The sequence below is a fragment of the Oncorhynchus kisutch genome, linkage group LG15 (assembly GCF_002021735.2).
Source record: "Oncorhynchus kisutch isolate 150728-3 linkage group LG15, Okis_V2, whole genome shotgun sequence".
NCBI lineage: Eukaryota > Metazoa > Chordata > Actinopteri > Salmoniformes > Salmonidae > Oncorhynchus > Oncorhynchus kisutch.
Genome location: NC_034188.2, coordinates 49238690 through 49258053, shown reverse-complemented (window position 1 = coordinate 49258053; position 19364 = coordinate 49238690). Strand labels below are relative to the sequence as shown.

At 45.1% G+C, this 19364-nt stretch overlaps 1 protein-coding gene across 9 annotated transcripts in view; it reads right to left on the bottom strand.

The window, feature by feature from the left end:
- Positions 1-4242: 4242 nt before the first annotated feature.
- Positions 4243-19364, bottom strand: part of LOC109905382 (rho guanine nucleotide exchange factor 12) — a 65950-nt gene continuing 50828 nt past the window's right edge. For all 9 annotated transcript variants that reach the window (XM_020502723.2, XM_031790432.1, XM_020502721.2 and 6 more), the window contains 22 exons: positions 18698-18812; positions 18479-18587; positions 17944-18162; positions 15516-15660; positions 15197-15229; positions 14787-14941; positions 12940-13086; positions 12696-12781; positions 11853-11978; positions 11316-11430; positions 10365-10465; positions 9923-10000; positions 9591-9666; positions 9086-9253; positions 8695-8782; positions 8365-8442; positions 8156-8235; positions 7635-7862; positions 7169-7417; positions 6385-6611; positions 5310-5385; positions 4243-5181 (listed from right to left, as the gene is read on the bottom strand). In XM_020502723.2, coding sequence (XP_020358312.1) covers positions 5171-5181; positions 5310-5385; positions 6385-6611; positions 7169-7417; positions 7635-7862; positions 8156-8235; positions 8365-8442; positions 8695-8782; positions 9086-9253; positions 9591-9666; positions 9923-10000; positions 10365-10465; positions 11316-11430; positions 11853-11978; positions 12696-12781; positions 12940-13086; positions 14787-14941; positions 15197-15229; positions 15516-15660; positions 17944-18162; positions 18479-18587; positions 18698-18812 — 2710 coding nt within the window. In that variant the 3' untranslated portion in view covers positions 4243-5170. The remainder of the gene's footprint in view (positions 5182-5309; positions 5386-6384; positions 6612-7168; positions 7418-7634; positions 7863-8155; positions 8236-8364; positions 8443-8694; positions 8783-9085; positions 9254-9590; positions 9667-9922; positions 10001-10364; positions 10466-11315; positions 11431-11852; positions 11979-12695; positions 12782-12939; positions 13087-14786; positions 14942-15196; positions 15230-15515; positions 15661-17943; positions 18163-18478; positions 18588-18697; positions 18813-19364) is intronic.

Here is a 19364-nt window from a genome sequence, read left to right as displayed (position 1 = left end):
CTTTCCCTCCTTCGGAGTGCGGTAGCTAATAAACAGCCAATCAATCACCAACTCCAAGGGCACCGCCATGGAGTCCTCCTGACCCCTGTCACATGACCGAGGAGTCAATTGAATGGGAATATTTCATTAGACAGCCCAAGCACTGTTTAACTCAATGTGTAACAACGCAACAGAAATCGCTCACGGAGGACGCCGACTCCACCAATATGTCCGGCTGCTTAATTATACCCCCAAACACGATCGCACACGCATACATTATTGATTTGAAGCTAAGAGTATCCAAGGCTGAGCTGGCCTGATGACACAGCCTCCTCCTTATAACCAAATACATATATACATGCGCGCACGCACGCACACATTTGCACAACTGCACCCACACCGGCATGTGCGCACCTCGACACCTCCTTGTTCACTGTAATCTCCAACATCGGGAACAGTCATTGATTTCTATACTGCTTCAGTGGCGTGAGAAGCCACACTTGAAAAGGAGGCCCTGAAGGTTATATCCTCCTAAGATCTCCTTTAACCTTCCTGTCAAAGTAGATTGAACCGAGGGGCCTCATGGCATACAGCCTACCCACAGCCCTGGAAGAGGTATCCGCCTGGACTGTTCATCACTATGTGGTGTGGTAACAAGACAAGGGCTCGATCTCAATTGGTCTTTCTGCGATTCCTCGCATCCTCCTCCACCTTAGTGGAGGTCCAAGGTCCATCACATTGGATCTTCTTGTCCAATGTGTTCTGAGGAGGCGAGGATGTGGGGAAAGCTGAATTGAGCTAGAGCTAAGGGCTCATGCAGCGTTCAAAACAACTCGCAACTCAGAGATCTCTGACTTCCGACTTCAGTAGGTTCAAGACAACTGGGAACTTGGCGGAAAAACTATATTTATGAATGGTCATCCAAATGTGAATTTCATTTTGGAAACAATGGCATCTTTCTAGGGCTCCAACTTTCCTACCTGAAGACCACTGCAGTCATGATTTGACCTTGTTTTTTCCTCCGAGGTCCTAGTTGTCTTGAAAGCACCATTATCCCTCCCACTCACCAGTCGACGAGAACATTGATGTCACCTCCACCCCACAGGAAACGCATGGTGATTCGCCACCTGATATCTACTGGGCCACGCCCACTCAGGGGACTGAGAGGGAGGCAAAGCAAGAGCCCTATTTCTGCCCAAAAGCAGATCCTTAATTTCTTTTAAAGAGGTAAGTTTTTGTATGGAGGGTAATGAGTGTCAAATTTGGTCAAGATAAACATGATTTATTTGCTATGTTTTTGAGTATTTGATCTGATAGAAGTTTCGTAATGCTTAGGTTGCTACAAATGTACTGATGTAAGTGTGATGCACATCCCGGCAACTGAGAAAAAATGATCAGTTGTCCCTGTTGAAATTCGAGACAATCTATGCATATTCATGAGGCTAGCAGAGCATCTTTCTCTCTATTATACAGGCGGTTGACGTCAACAAACTCCTCATGGATTTAAAAAGTATTCAAACAACGAGATGTTTCCACGAATCCAAAGAGGAATAGGCGGGAGCTTGACACCCGCCGTTCCACTCTGTGAACAACGAATCCCATTGTTAGGGGAGACATAGATTTTGTATATGACGAAATACCTCTGACTGAGCTGCCACGGCAACAGTGACAGACTGATTGATGGGTGATTACTCCAGTGTGCAGAGGAAAGATTCATCAATCTTTGGAGGTGTATTGATCCTCAGTGTGATCAATCTGACATTGGTTTCTTTAGGGTCATTTCTTTTGAGTCATTTAGCAAACGCTCTTATCCAGAGCGACTTACAGGAGCAATTAGGGTTAAGTGCCTTGCTCGACATGTTTTCACCTAGTCGGCTCCGGGATTCGAAGCAACATTTCGGTTACTGGTCACTTAAAAGGTCAGTGGTGTTAGATCTAGACACAAGGTAGTCGTTTTTATAAACATCGACACATTATACATACCTTATTACATGACATATAGAAAGGCTCGTACATGCTTTTAAAAAGTTGTAAAGAATTATACCTAGAGGCAAGTAAAAGTGTTACCAAAATGTTAACATGTTTAACAATGAATAGGATGTGGGGTGCCTGAATACAAGGAAATATACAAAGAAACAAAAAAAATTTTACAAAGAAACAAGGCAAACACACACAAAAAAAGACCTACCGCTCATAAAACAAAGGCAGTGCGCCATTAATGACCATCTACATGCCTGAATTACTTAATCGACGTTTTATTTTTGGCAGCAATCAATTGCACGAGAGGCTTTCTTTCTCTTGTGGATGGTTACTAAATATTGTTGGAAAGACTGTCCCTGATGAGTGCTGCTCTACCAGAGTCAAGTCATTCTAATACAAAAACATTTGGATTGTTTACAGGCTAAAAGCCGTGGTACATTCTTTAGGACAAGTTCTTAGTGGATGGCTGCTGCATGTGTGCAGTAGATTGAGCGTTGTCATTGTCAAGTGACAATGAATGTCAACGTCACACCAGGGTCAGAGGCAATGTTTTTAAAACACACGGCCTTGGTGGAACTTGTTCATACTTGCATGTGTCTATTCCGTGGGTATGTACACATCTATAATATTCACACAGTTGCCTAAGTGAAAATTGCTTCACTCCTCGTGGAAACGCGCGCGCACACACACGTCTCCTGTCGAGTGAGTCATATCGCCAAACATCCTTATCTTAGAATCAAGCCACACTTAAAGCGCTACAATTACCTGCATGTCACAAACAGCGTCAAGTTGAGCGTCAAGTAACAGAACAAATCCTGATATTGTCAAGATGACTCGAGGAGACACAAATCTCCTTGTGATATACCTTGCAGGAAACTTTTTCCACTCTTTGTAAAATAACAGATGCAGCAAAGGTGGTGCATGGAAATTACAATTGTATATTATTGGCTAGAAGAAACAGGCACTCGAAGACAACACACCTTTACTCATAGATCAGAGTCGTAGATCCTATTTCCATCTTATGCATTTGGCACAAGGGATACATCTTATACATTGGCAGAATGAGAAAAACGATGGGCTTGTCGGTAGCTCAAACTGAGATGTGACAGAGCACGCCTCTGTCTAGAACTTCAATTAGGTAATTGACAGGTGCATGTGGAAAGTGTGCCAATCAATTACCACCCCTCTCTTCTTGGTCTCCATTTCGGTGCAGAATGTTTTCAGGAGGATAGGCAGAGGCAGGAGATGTGTCACTCAAACGATAATTAATTAGAGCTTAACCCTTTGTAGAGGCTTCTGTCTGTCCTCTCCAGCAAGAGATGTAAAACCATCAAGTAATGTGCACACACTGTCACTTAGTCTAGATTTAACCCAAAACCTTTTAACTACATAAGTTAAATTCCAAAGCAGATTGAGTTCTTCATACAGTACATTGCTTTGCAGTAACAGGGTACAATGGCATTTCTCTCCAGTATATTTAGCTATCAACCTTTCAGACAGTAACTGAGCTTTCAGACAGATGCCTGAAGGAAAAAAAATGTAATTTGATAGTTTGAGCTGAATCATATAATGATAGACTAGATACACATCCAGCAGCAAAAGAACACCTTGTTTCAGACGGAGAAAACTGATGTCACTGCAGGTTTCAGGGTGGGTCCTCCTTATGTCTATCTGGCAGATGGTAAAAGCCTGCCCCCTACTGGCATTTGTCAGGTGACTGCATCTTCATATAAGAGGAAAAGGACAACCTAATTGCCTTGTTATTGATTAATTAAGTCATGGTATTGCTGAATCCATTCCATGTAACAGTGCAAAAAAAAAGAAGTTTAGTTGAAATCTGAGAAATAGAAAACTACTGTGTATGGGATAACCAAATTTAGTTACCTAACAAAAGCTTAGCAACATGTTCCTGCATGGTCAAACTCATAGGCTGCATTATTTTGTTCACCTACCTAACCTGATTGGTCAGTATTGAGCAAAACTGTAGTGAAAAGGGCTGTACACTTACTGTGATGGCTACATTTCATGAGTAGGCTAACTCCATTGTCCTCCAATTGTTACCTCACTGACGGAAAACGGTGCTGAAAAAACTCCCACAGCCACAGGGCAGTACGCCCTGCAGTCCAAGTAACTTGGTGTTTCTTTCTGTCCCATCTTATCTCCTTGTTAATCAAATAGTTTTAGTGATATATCTACAGGGTTAGAAGTAAGGGAACGTGAGAACATTTCAAGTCTATCACCAAGAGAACAGAACTAAATGAATAAACCGTGTTTAGGTTGAGAAATGTGTCATGGCATTTTTTTATTAAAGTTATGCATAAACCTTCCAACTTGATAGTTTGTGTGTGAACTTTATGACATTGTCAGATCACTGGCACATCAGCAGTAGCATGGGCGGGCACAGGGAGGGGAAACCAGACATGATTACCAACAGAAGTAGAAGGGATGAGTTTTAGACCAGTTGTAAAAAATACACTGAGGACCAGGACAGAGCCCCTGACTTTTCCATACTGCTTAAACACCATCCTATGAGGGCTCCACGCAAAATGTGACTCTATACCCACTTGTATTATTCCTGTTCATTAAGGATAGGATAGTGTGATATGGGTGGAGCAGCCTAAAAGGAGGTCGAAACAGCCCACAAAAAAAAAACATGCAAGCAACATGGGAAACCACAAGAGAGAAAATAAATACATCATGGGATAAAAAACAAAAACACATAATACATTATCTTAAAATGTTCCTTTCACTTGTCGCTTCTTTTTGTGTGTTTAATATATATCTTAAACACACGGCTTTGTACATTTTGGTGCAGTTCTCCTTCTTGCAGGGATGACTAGGAGTAGAGAGAAATGGGAGGGGAGACAGGGCGACCCACAGCAATTGGAGTGGGGACACGCAGGGGTGGGGGGGTGGGCTGGATTCGGGACAGTCCCTCTTCCCTGATTGCCTTGTGCTGACGGAGAGGTGCGGGAGGAGAAATCCAAAGGAAACCCCCCCTTCCTCCAACTGTCTCTCGCTCATGCTCAGTCTCTTGGGGAGAACCACGGTGGGAGGAGGAAGAGGGTACTCAGCAGTTGAGTGGACAAGCTAAGAGGACATCCAGGTCAACGAGACAGCAGGGAGGCATGAAATCAACCCTTCCATCTTCACCGTCTCCCTTACGGCCTGATGCAGAGGCCTGGGAGGGGAAGGGGCTGACGTTCCACGACTATCTTTTATCTAGGAACAAGATAATAACAGAGAGGAGCAGGGCAGTCAGACCTTAAACAATAACTCGGCTGTCACGTCTCACATGCTCATGGGTTTTCTAATAAACACAGAAATCACTAAGACTAGACCCATGTTACCTTTGTTGATGTCCGTGCCTGTCGATGACCTGGCCGGCCTCTGGCGTAGTAGACTGTGATACTTGGCCTCTACCTCCTGATAGAAAACAGACAAGCAGGGAACAGTCAGCAATCAGATTTGATACGCATGAACGTAAAATCAACGTTACTAATTAACCCTTATCCTACAATTTCACTGTCCCGCGGACATAATAACATAATACACAAATCTCCACCAAAGATCTGTCTGTTTAAACTAGAGATGTTTCATGGGCTGCATCTTAAATCAACCGCATCCGCCGATATCGCCCTTCCGCATCTACGGCAAAAGGTGGCAGAGCTAGAGTGGTGTTTGTCAGACCGTGAGGCATCCCAGAAATCGTTCTCACAGAAACGTCTCCAGCGTCCGAACAGTTTGGCCTACAAAATGATTATGACCACTCTATTGAAAGGTGAGGTGCTCTAGGACGCCCACAAGCCTCACCAGACTCGTCTGAATTCGGTACAGCCTATTCTACCAACTTCTGTGTGTAGTGTCCAAACAATTTTGTCTAGACACTATGACCCCTCTGTGGACAAAAAAATAAAGGGTGGAAGTATATATGGAGATAGTTTAGTGTCTAAAATAAGAGGATAAATAACATGTAAAAAAACAACATTTAAATAGTTTCCTGAAGTCTCAGATATAGGATAGACACTTTACAACAAACCTAATTTGAATCTGTTATTCAATACATTTCAACGGCTAATAGCAGTAATGCCAAATTCAATGTTCCATATTTAGTATTTGATACCTTAAGGGTATCAAATGATCCCTATAGCTAAATGATCCTTGGTATGACCATCTTAAAACAATTCCATGTTAGCTTAGACCCCCCCCAAATCAGCCAGTCAGTCAACCAACCAACCACCTAGTCAACCAACCAGTCACCTAGTCAGTAACCCACCCACCCAGCAGTCATTCAAACAATACACCAGTCAATCACTCAACCAACCAACCAACCAACCCTTCAGTAAGCAAATCATCCAGTCAGTCAACCAATCAACCAGTCAGTCAGTCACAAACCAACCAACCATCCCACCCACGTGTGCGTACCTTGAGGTGGTTGAGGTTGGTCTGCAGGTTGCGGAGGTGGGACAGGACCTGTCGGCTGAAGCTGGAGATGCTACCTGCCTGTGAGGCAGAGGAGAACCTCAGGCTGATCCCAGAGTCTCCTGCCCCGCAGCCCCGCGAGGCGCTCAGCTGCTTCCCAGTGGCCTGGAGGTCATCGTCCGTGCTGCTCTCCCCTGAGCCCCCGTAGCCCTCCAGGACCAGGTACCCTGCTGGGAAACGCAACAACAGAGTCCAACTCAATAGGCACCAAAGGGGGAGAAAACGAGAAAAAAAACGCTTGTTTTTGTTTTCCATCGCAAAATGTTTTGCTACAAGGTGCCCTCATAAAAAATAAAAAAAAACTTTATTTAACTAGGCAAGTCAGTTAAGAACAAATTCTTATTTTCAATGACAGCCTAGGAACAGTGGTTTAACTGCCTGTTCAGGGGCGGAATGAAAGATTTGTATCTTTCATTCTGCTCTAACCACTAGGCTACGCTCTAACCACTAGGCTACCCTGCCGCCCCAATGAGCATGATCAAGCGGAGTCCCTGCTGTTCAACACACCTACGCACTGGAGGTCCTCAAACCTAGAGTTACCTAGCACAGGGTTCTTTAATAATGGAGAACCCAGAGGTGACAGGGGTGCCTATTTCTGTTCTTCTCCGGCACTAACACTCTCCTTATTCAACACTGGGAGATTGGTTGGTTGAATCAGGTGTGTTGGTGCTGAGCTAGAACAAAAATGTACAATCTCTCGCTCACTCACACACGACCGCAAGCTCACCATAATCCTCGGGGGACTCAAAGAAACCCGTGTCCCCAGACACCAGGTCCTGAGCCGGATCCTCAGGGTGGCTGGCCTGGGTGCACATCCCGGAGCCTTTCTGCACAGCCACCCGGGCACGGCTGTCCACGGGGGTCCTCAGGGACGTGGTCCTGAGAAGACGCCCACCCCCCGAGGAGGAGCGCCCAGCACGCTCGCCGTCCTCCTGCGACATGAGCTGGGTCACCAGGACCTGCTTCAGCGCCGACACTAGAGGAGAGAGGGGACAGATACGGTTAGACCAATGGGGGAGTCTGTGTGATTCTAGATGAATTGATTCCCCACCAAATAAAATCTATATATGTAATGTATGTTTTGGGGCGGAGCGCTATCCCTGACCAACCGGCCTGACCGGGTTCATATAAGTCTAACTGGTTTTCCTGGCTAGAAAAGTCTTGATGATTGAGGTAGATGTCCTTTCACTCACATGTCTTTAAGGCATCGTCAGCCCTAGAAGGACTGAAGCCCAGCCCGTCCGATTCGCTGAACCCGTCTACGGCCATGCGGAAGGGCAGCCTATCTGCAAGGTCCGGGTCCCCGTAAAGCCCCTCCTCCCGACTGGGCTCCTCCTCTTCGGGCTTGAGTCCTACAAAGGACTTGGCATCTGGGGGAGAGGTCTGCATCACGCCACCAGAGGCAGAGCTGCACTCTTTATCTGGGGAGATAACAAGGACAATCTAGATACAATCTAGATACTACTGGAGCGTGTTACTGGTGGAGGGTGGAACGTAATAGCTGGAATGGAATACATGGGAAGGTATCAAACACATCAAGTCAGTTTCATACATTCCATTCCAGCAATTGAAATAAGCCCGTCCTCGATTCTAAAGCGATATCAGCCTCCACTGCACATTACGCAATGTCGCTAACTGCTACTGAAAAGTTCTTAAATACACTGATCACTCTAGACGGGGGAACACGGGAGAGGTGAGGTGCTAGTTCAGTTACCTATAGACTGGCTGCTTCCAGAGGAGATGCGGTCCGGGTCCTTACCGAGTCGGGCTACGTCTGCAGCGATGATCTCCACACTGATACGGTGGGAGAGAACGCAGAGTCAGCATCAGGAGAAGCAAGGTCATGGTCATCATGATATACACTTGCTGATGAATAAAACCAAAAGAAAACTAAGACGTTTTATACTGAGAGGAGGAACGTACTCCGTTTGAGGTAAGTGGATGCCGCTGTGCGGCTTCACTTTCATGGCGTCCGCTCTCTGGGTGATCTGCCGCTGCCACCTGGTGGAGGGAGGATAACAATTCACAGGCAGACAGAGGTGAGTAGACTGTGGATAAAAAAAATAAGTGTCCCTTACCTCAGACCTAGGACCAGATAAGCCTAACTGCATTGCTAACCGTAACCATTAAGACAGGTGAGAAAAACATCTGACCCTGTATCAGTGGTTAGGGGCAATTTCTACCTAGGGTGAATTAAATGTTTTTTTTAAGTAGGGGTTATAATGACTAAACCACAGTGTCAGGAGGACTCACATTCTCTGCTCTGATACGGTCTGGGCCATCAGCTCGTAGATCTGTGCCCCGTTGTCCGACATTGAGAGAACAAAGAACGACTTGTTGTCTGTTGGGAGAAGGAATAGCAGGAAAACAGGGTCAGACTCCTGGATGAGTCTCTAATCACACCCTATTCCCCATATAATCCACTACTTTTGACCACAGTCACATAGGGCTGCCACATAAGGCTCTGGTAAAAGTTGGACTATATAGGGGGATAGGGTGTCATTGTGTTAACAAGGTTGGATCTAACAAACAGATTTCAATAGAACACTAGAATGGTGATTGGCATTCCATGGTAGCATGACTACAGGGCAGCCATCTTTGTCAGGGAAACTAATAGTATGATTGCATCTATATGGTAACTCACCTGTGGCCACAGAGCGCACCAGCACCGCGTTGAGCTTGATGATGGGGCTGAAGATGTGCTTGGTGTCGGCGGTGCCCGACAGGTTTTTGCTGTGGCACTTGAGGACGAGCCGCTCGTCCTGCTTCTGCAGCAGCACCAGGATGTCCTCCAAGAGCAGGGTGTACAGCTCTGAGACCAGAAGAAGAGGGGATTTAGCCACAGAATTACATGGAACACTTCAATGGATATAGACGTCACAATTATATTACTATTATATCTCATTAGGCGACAATCGTGTTTGTTTTGTGATTTCTCCCATTACATCATATGAAACCATATGACAAACGTCTTAGGGGCCAGGAGTTTTTCCTAACCACATGACCTGACATGGAATTAGTTCGGGCCCTGTCTGCAGTTGTAGTGTACAACTAGGGCCAAGAGTTTCCCCTGGTTGGATCACATTAGTCAGGAAAATCCTCCTGGCCCTACTTATCCACATAAACGCCTGATGAAGTTGTAAGCGTACCAATAGTCTTGTCCTTGTTGACCTTCCATGACAGTGGTCCCTCGTGGATCATCTTCTTCTTGGTCAAGTCCAGGTTCTGAGTGTGGAGGGAGTTAAGGTCAAAGGTCAGATTAGCTGGGTTTATTTGTTTAGTCAGATCCCGATTTGGTTTCACTTTGGAAACAGGTACTCTTCCACGCCAAAGAATGGAGCGGCATGACCTAGTCTAGTTCCCCCTTTTAATAACTGCAGTGGCTCCCTCGCAGAAACTGAAGCAAAAATGTTGCTTCAAGTTAATTGTGGGTAGTCTACAGACTAATACGCTTTGACAAATGCTTTATAGATCGCCTCACCTTGAGCTCTGTAATCATGGGATTCTCCGTCTGCTTCAGAGACGAGAGGTCTAGCCGCCTCTGGTAGTCCTCCAGCCTCTGTGGAAAGAAAGAGAGAGAAAGAAAGACGGAGAAAGAGAGAGCAAAAGAAAGCGAACAAGAGAGGGAGGAAAAAAAGAAAGATAGATAGACAGAAAAACAGCAGTAAACTGGATGCTCTGCTGCTACAGGCAGTATTAGACTAACCAAGAGACACAAACCCCATATTCTCTCTGCAATAAATCACCTGCCATCATCTCTGCTGGCTCTAAAGGAACAGTGGGAGGACAGATTTCAGAGTGTCTGAGAAGCCTTCTCGGCAGAACAGGGGTGAAATGAGACAGGGGAGATGTGGGAGACCGAGGGGATAGGCTGTGCTTCCGTACCTGCCGTTCCCAGATGACGCAAAAAAAATCACACCTACTTGTTTGTTTTCAGACTCCTTCACCGCTTGGTTGACGTGGTTGAGAATCTTCCTGCAGCAGTCGCCTGCCTTCTTTACCTTGTCTTTCTCCATGGTGTCATCTGAAATGAAATTACAAGAGAGAAAGGGTGATGAAGATTCTGTGGTGGAAAAACAGAAGAAAAAAAACACCTCTGTGGGGTACTGCACAGCAAATTGATATTTTCCTGCACTCATTAGCAGCCGATCATATTCGGAAATGAAGACCAAGTAGAGGTCATTAACATTCCTTAACAGCTGGTTCTACTTTATGTTTAGTGCATTTTATTTCCGCGAGGGAGAAACCAGAGCCAAGATTAAAAATGATGGGACTCGAATAATGCGAGAACATCTCCCAAAATGTGCATTACCGACTTTGGAAAATGCCAAAATAATCATCTCAGTTTAACTGAGAGCACAGATTTAATTTGAGCCGGGCCGGCAGCTCCTAACACACACAGGCGCACTGAGACACACAGGCGCACTGACACACACACAGAGAGAGAAAGGGTGTTCACTGGGGCACCACAGTGGAAGGACACTGCTATCATTAACGCTGCTGTAAGCGCGCTGCCCTGCTTCACTGTGATGGCCCAGTCCACTTCGAGCCCAGTGCCATCACCTCATTGTCAGAGTCCAGTACGCTTTTTACATTATCATGCCAAACACAACCAACCCGTACTGTGCTGGCTCACAGGGCGGCGCACAATCGGCCCAGTGTCGTCCTGATTAGGGGAAGGTTTGGCCAGGATAGGCCGTCATTGTAAAATAAGAATTTGTTCTTAAACAACCTGCCTCGTTAAATAAATGTATTTGTATGTATTTTCACATTCTTGTACTAGCACGGTTCCAGCAAGTATTGTGGGTGTGTAGTCAGCCCAGTACAGTTTGGCTTAGTAGAGTGGACGAGGTATAGGAGTGTGTGTGGTCTACCTGTGTACTTGGCAATGTTTTCCAGTAGGAGAGGGTACTTGGTGAGCCTCTGCATCTCCACGGGAATGATGTCCTTCAGTTGGAGTCTTCGACACAGTCGGTTACTCTCAGCCTCCTGCAAACGCAGTGAAGTCAGGTCAGAAGGCCGCAGGAATGATGAAAAGAGCAACAAAACAGGCACGATGTATCCTTTTCGTTCATATATATACTTCGCCCACCAGTGACTGTGGCTTTGACAGAGCTATCTTGAATGGTTACTTTCTACAACTTTCGTTAACGTTTAAATTGACTTCAAATGGATTTGAACAAATCATTTTCAAATGCTATCATTGAACTACACAAGCTTCCCTCAAACATCCCAATTCCCTGTCATATACATTGTACTGTACAATCTGCAGAAGTTGATTACATAGTCAAATTCCTGACCTAAACCTCAAGTAACAGGCAGTGCCCAATAGCCCTGTGTGTGCACTCCAGTACCTGCGCTGCCCTCCCCCTGTCCATACCTCCTCTTCTCTCCTCCATTCCTCCACTTACCTGCATGAATGAGGTGAAGCGCGAGTCCTTCTTCTGCCTGCTCTTGATGAGCTCCAGAGCAAAGGGCTGGTTGCTGCAGAACGTGCCCACCGCCTGCTTGATCTTCTCCTCCTCGCCCCCGCTGAACTGGAAAACAACACAGGCGAGCCAGGCGAATCGGGGTCAGTCGCCATGGCAACTCCATGCCGCCAAGCCCTTGGTCCTTGCGCGTGTGGTGGCACAGTGACAGATCGATGGGGGGGGGGTCTAAATCTGCCTCTACATGCTTTAGCCAATTCCCTCTGACTATCATTGCTGTCATAGCTTTATGTTGGTTCTCATGGGTGTCTCCGCCCGTGATGACTGATGTGTGGTGAGCGTTCTGACACGACTGGTTGCCGTGCACCACTTGAGCAGGTGCTTCACACTGGCGGTGGTTAAGGCGAGTTTCCCCTTTCTATGTAAGCACTTTCAGCATTTGGAAAAGCGCTTTATAAATCCAAAATAATTGTTATTAAACATGTATAGACAGAGGGGTTTTTGCTAAAGCACGTGTAGATCTGGGACCAGGTTAGTGGATGGGTTCTGCCAGTCCATCTGTGCCACACTATCGTTTAACAATTTTACTTCCATTCCGCAAAACACAGCAACCATCTTTACCCTCCAGTTCATTGCCAATTAAAAAGATAAGCAATCCCATAAAAGAAAGTGGGTGTTTATTCCGCAGTGAAAAGCAATTTCAGGCAACGGCACAGCTTTCGTGGTTTGTGTGAGAGAGAGAAAGACTTCTCTCCAACAACACAAATATTACATGAATCCTATTCCGTTGGGGAAAAGGCTTGAAAAGAAAAGAGCTGTACTCACCCAGGACAGCAAGTCGTCTCCTATTTGGTCGATTACAGACGTCTCGTTCCTTTTCCGGATTGTTGCCATTTGCTCAGATATCAAAACTGAAAGGGAATGTAAGAGGGCCATTCTGACATTGTGTCTGTGTGTGTGGGGGGGGGGGGGGTGCATGTCATATCAAAGTGGGAAAATGTGTGTGTGTATGTACATTCCTGTTTGTGTGTGTGTGTGTGTGTTTGCTTATGTCCACACGTGCAAGTACCATGCAGTTGAACAATGTCCCCCAGGTTGGTGAAGATGTTCTTGATGTCGGCAGGAGGCAGTATGGCCTCTCTGGTGAGCTTCTGGTAGAAGATGTTGTCCAGCACTTTGAGCATCCGCAGGTGGGCCCTCTCAGTGTAGAACAGCTCTGTAGACACAGACCCACAAAGCTCATCACTATTGTAGACTGATAAATGACTACCATTAGGCAACCATAAATAAGCGATAAACAGTGATAACGAAAACGGTTATTTCAGCTTGTTTTTCGGGCGTTTTGGCCCAGGTTCCTACTAGGAAAGATGCATTTGTGAAAGTGACAAATTAATAACGTTTGTTTGATTGAGTTTGCAGTGGTTACCACACCCTACACTGTTAGTGAATGTCTGTTCAGTGCACTCTAACTCTTTACACTCATACCCATATACGGGTTAAAAATAGCAGATTTGGACACTGATAAGCGCCAAAATTGGAACGCAGTGGCTGTACAGTAACATGCTATACATGACGTCAGAGCTCAGGGTCTCCGCTTCACAGCGCAGGTTTTTTACTGACAGCGGTTCTGAACTTGAACACAATAGCGTCGAGAAGTTGCTCCCATCCCTCCCGCTACCGTGGAAACATTTTTTTGTCATCGGAGTGAGGGAAATACTGTTAAATAAAGGGGGCTTGATATATTTTTGAAAGATGAGACATTGAGGATTATAATAAATACCACTTTGATGTCATACAAGCAAGCCAAGCACCCGTTAGTCCAAATGGGCACTTCATATTTCCATATCATAAAACTAATTTAATATACAGTGCCAACGTTTATGATCACTGAGCTTGATGTAGTCACAAGATGACATGGCGTCATAAATTAATATTTCTGGTGGATTTCCTCAGACTTAATTGAATGCACTCTATTCTATGCGTACCAAAATGGCAATCTGCATCTCTGAATTGACTTGTGAAAGCCTAACACTAAGATTGTAATTTGTAATTTAGCTAGCCATGTTGACAATACAACACGCTTTCAAATGATGCCGACCTGACTAGATTGCGATTTATAATGGACCGTGTTTGGAATGAGTAAACAACAGTAATTGTGTAAAGGCGGGGACGCAGGGCTGTGTTCCAAACAAAACAACTACACGTCTGCTTGCTGTAGTTCCTCAACGGCACATCGAGGAAAGCTCAAAATGGCACCTTAAAGTTGAAGACTATTCATTGAGTTGAAATGACATAGGACCAGTTCACACTTTGGAGAGGTGTGTAGCCACTTGGGAGACACCAGTTAGACCCCTCACTCAAACCCATGTCATTTTTTTTGTCTTATGTTGAACCTAGCCCACATTTTACCATGAATATTCTTGTTACTGACTGTATCCAGATTTTCAGATTTTTTTTAATCAACAAATGCAGCGAAAAGTACAGTAAATATAAAATTATCATAAAATCAACCGTGTAACGTTTGGATTCAGTCTTGTGTCAGATTATCGGTTTTATCCTCACCTTCAGTCTAATAATGTTTTCATGATCTCCAAACGGTTCCCTTTTGATTGCTACCATGCATACCAGCATACGCTTTCCATATTTCTTCTGTAAGAAATGTTTCATTTTAGCCCTATCCATACAGGCCAATTCCCACTTGTGTGTAAGGGGTCAACAGTAATTATTCCTTTTCGAACAATAAACTGCCTATTAAAAAAATGAATAACTAACAGACATACAGTATGTGCAGGGCCTTGGGTTTTTCCTAATCATGCAAAGCCAATCACTAGGACCCAGAGTTTTTCCTGGTCAGGTTACATGGGCCTTATTTACTTATATTACGGTGACTGGGTTACAGTTCGAACAGGAAGTTACCGTTAATGACTTCCTGTCTCTTGATCTCATGGGCCCCGAGTCCAGCCAGGATCTCACGTCCCACCAGCTGCTGCCAGTTGAGAGGGTCATGCTCAGAGTCCGTGCCTCCTTGGTCGTCTTCACTCTGCACCTCCGTAGGACCAAGGCCATCCAACCTGGGAGATGGGCAGCAGCAGTTAGACACTGGTTACAACCTTGAAAAATACACAGACTAAGAAATGCAGTCACGAAATATAACAAAAGATGTTAGGAAATATCTAAAAGCTCATACCGTTTCTAACCATAGCCTACATCACTTTTGATAAAAGGTAGTCCACATTTTGACCGAAGAGGTTAAGGAGACTATCTGACCATTGTCTTTATCAGAAATAGTAGTAGGTCAAGTCAAAAAGAAAACAGAAAATACTCACCTTCTGATAGACTTGGGTGTTCCTTCAAGGATTCTGTAACAAGAGGATACTATAAACTACGAGGCCTGAATGACAACGCTTCACATACTCATCAAGATGTTCTCTGCCTGCATGAAACAACAACTAAAACTGTGCACAATAGGGATAAAAAAAATATGTCAACTGCTGACTGGAAAAAACAGTTGTATCAACTGGAATGGAATTACATGTTATATAACGAGGGTAGATAAATAAAATGGCACCCTATTCCCTCTCTAGTGCACTACTCTTGACTGGGCCCATAAGCCCTACGCTTTCGCCTGCTTGGGGTCCATCTTACCTGCTCTCCCTGTCCTCCTCCTGCAGCTGGTCCAGGCTGTATGGGCTCAGGCTGTAGTCAAAGTGTGTGTTTGGAGTGTACTGTAGACTGTCCAGGTCTCCAAGACCTTCGCTCAGTTTGAGGAAGGCAGAGTTAGGGGTCAGAACTGAGGAGGAGAGAGACAGAGAGATCAGTTACATTGTACAACTATCAGGCCAGGTGGGAAGACCATTACTACAGCTTAGAGCAGGGACGATAAACCGAAAATTGCCTTCCTCTTATTGAAACATTTAGCTGTAATTTTCAGTGATTTTGCTACACAACGTTTCTGTAGATTGTTCTAAAACCTCTATTTGGTCGACAGTAATAGCCAATGCATTATGTTGACTCTTGATATGAAAGCATCTGCCTGTCCCTGTTTCGCTGGGACAGACAGCACATGGAGAATGTAGAGATGCATTCTGAGAAACACAAGAATATGACCGTTGTGCAAAATTGCTATTGCGGGGAAAAGACAGTTTTCAAAGCAACTACTGTTCTAGTTACAGAGTCATAACTTCCTGTGAGTATATTATGTATTTCTCTTAATATTCAGTTCATGGCACTACTTTACAACCGGAGTAGGCTGTAGTGTAGTATAGTTTTGATGCGCTGTGGAGTGGATCCGAGATCTCCATTTTGGTACATACAGTGCATTCGGAAAATATTCAGACACCTTGACTTTATTCTTTATTCTAAAATGTATTATTTATTTATTTTTCCCATCAATCTACACACAATACCCCATAATGACAAAGCAAAAACAGGGTTTTATACATTTTTGCACATTTATTACAAATAAAAAAACAGAAATATCACATTTACATAAGTATTCAGACCCTTTACTCAGCACTTTGCTGAAGCACCTTTGGCAGTGATTACAGCCTTGAGTCTTCTTGGGTATGAAGCTACAAGCTTGGCACACCTGCATTTTGGGGAGTTTATCCCATTCTTCTCTGCAGATCCTCTCAAGCTCTGTCAGGTTGGATGGGGAGTATCGATGCACAGCTATTTTCAGTTTTCTCCAGAGATGTTCGATTGGGTTCAAGTCCATGCTTTGGCTGGGCCATTCAAGGAGATTCAGAGACTTGTCCCGAAACCACTCCTGCGTTGTCTTGGCTGTGTGCTTAGGGTGGTTGTCCTGTTGGAAGGTGAACCTTCCTTCCTGCTCTGGAGCAGGTTTTCATCAATGATCTCTCTGTACTTTGCTGCGTTCATCTGTCCCCTCGATCCTGACTAGTCTCCCTGCTGCTGAAAAACATTCCTTCAGCATGATGCTGCCACCCCCATGCTTCACTGTAGGGATGGTGCCAGGTTTCCTCCAGACGTGACACTTGGCATTCGGGCCAAAGAGTGGTTTCCGCCTGGCCACTCAACCATAAAGGCCTGATTGGTGGAGTGCTGCAGAGATGGTTGTCCTTCTAGAAGGTTCTCCACAGAGGAACTCTAGAGCTCTGTCAGAGTGACCATCGGGTTCTTGGTCACCTCCCTGACCAAGGCCGTTCTCCCCAGATTGCTCAGTTTGGTCGGGCGGCCAGCTCTGGGAAGAGTATAGGTAGTTCCAAACGTCTTTCATTTAAGAATGGTGGAGGCCACCGTGTTCTTGGGGACCTTCAATTCTACAGACGTTTGTTGGTACACTTCCCCAGATGTGCCGACACAATCCTGCCTCGGAGCTCCACGGACAATTACTTAGACCTCATGGCTTGGTTTTTGCGCTGACATGCACTGTCAACTGTGGGATCTTATATAGACAGGTGTGTGCCTTTCCAAATCATGTCAAATTAATTGAATTTACCACAGACTCCAATCAAGCTGAAGAAACATCAAGTATGATCAACGGAAACAGGATGCACCTGAGCGGAATTTCAAGTCTCATAGCAAATGGTCTGAATAGTTATATAAATAAGGTCTGTTTATTTTATTTGTAATACATTTGCAAACATTTCTAAAAACCTGTTTTTGCTTTGTGAATATGGAGTACTGTGTGTAGATTGAAGAAAAAAATGATTGAATCCATTTTAGACTAAGGCGGTAATGTAACATTTGGAAAAAGGGAAGGGGTCTGAATTCTTTCCAAATGCACTGTTTTGCCCAGCTCTACTACAGCTACAATGACCCCAAAATAATAGGTAATATTGACAGCTAACAATTAGGACATAAAACCAAACACAAAGTTACAGAGATGTCGAGATTCAGGAATTTAGAGAGCGCCACAGACAAACCGTGCTCCTCAAACACTATGGGGAGCATAATTGGTCTTGCGTTGCTTGCGCCTGATATAGTATGTGGTCTAGAGACTAGGGTACTTGGTTTAGAATTCAGTATGTGGGAATTGTGCTAGCTAGAGAGTTTAGTAGGTATGTACTAGCGAGAGTCTTGTACAGTATGTGGAAGTTCAGGGTCGCACCAAACTCAGAGTCTCTGCTGCCTCCGTCTGAGGCGTGGCTGTTGGTGGTGTTGTTGGTTGGCGAGGTGGCGTTGGTATTGGAGGAATGTGTGAGCTCTGAGCCCTCGCTGGATTGACTGGCCGTCAGGCGACCCGCCTCCAGGTGCTCCACGGCCCCCAGGCAGGGCTGGGACAGCTGCTTCTGGGGCCGCGGCTTGTTGAGGTCCATGGCCTTGCCGACTGCTCACACAGACAAGACAGGCAGACAATCAGTCGGAGAGACAGGCAGGAAGTACACATACAGACAGACACACAGAGGTGTAGCAGGAGTCAATACTATAGGATCTATTTACTTTTCTGTTGCTCCTCCTTTTTTCCATAGTAACACAATGATTTGTTTTGAATGTGGGTGATGATAACCATCTACCAATACAAATGCCTCTCCAGGGGTTCAGTAAATTGGGAGACCTATAGTATACTAGTGTTGGTCACTGATGTTTATCATCTTAAATGACTAAATGAAAGCCAGTGTTGTTTATAACGCAGACAGACTCACTGGACGTGGGGTCGACGCGGCTGGGCCGGCGCGGAGGCCCGAGGATGCTGGGAAACCTGGTTCGTTTCACCTTCTCCTCCCCTCCCTCCTTCTCGGTCTTGACGCTCTTCTGTTGATCACAGACATCCCATGATCAGTCAGTAAGAGAGATATAGCAGGGTGGGTGATTGTTAACCGAGCTAGGTTAGCGCAGGGTTCAGTGTAAGGGTAGGCTCATACCTTGATCTTGGGGAGAAAGTTCAGGCGGACCCTTTTGAACTCTAGGCCCCGTGGCTCTTTGACTTTCACTCCAAGGCGCTTCATGTACGCGAGGATGACATACTGCATAGTAGTGCTGCAACAGACCAATGAGGATTCCCGGATTTAGAGACTCAGGCTCAATTGCCATGTTCTCGGTTTTATATCAATGGAACAGATTGGGATGAAGCTGAAGTGAACTACATGTTGACGTGTCTTTAGCGTGGCTTTGACCATATGCTGTGAAAACGAGTGACGGCGGCAAGATGTCGCGTCCATTCATTAATCATTTGGGATATGCCGGGACCATATGGCATTTGAAATAAGGTCGTTGCACAACGTCGGAAATAGTCCCGTATGAATCTAAATGAACTCGAGAAATGTCATTTGTTATTAAAGGAGGTTGGCCAAGAGCTCATGTAGCTAGATTGCCCCCTGGCAAAGAGATACTCCACATATTCAACGTGACTTCTGTTATAATGTTAACTGCTCAACCTCAAAATCATCTAATATGGTGTTCTTGTCCTCTTTCTGTGCAGTGAACTGAAACTAGGTGGTTTGTCTCCAGTGTGACATTGAGTAGAAATGACACAGACAGTGGTTAGAAAGGCCAAGAGTCTGCAAGGCCCCAAAGTGTCTTAAACCCCTC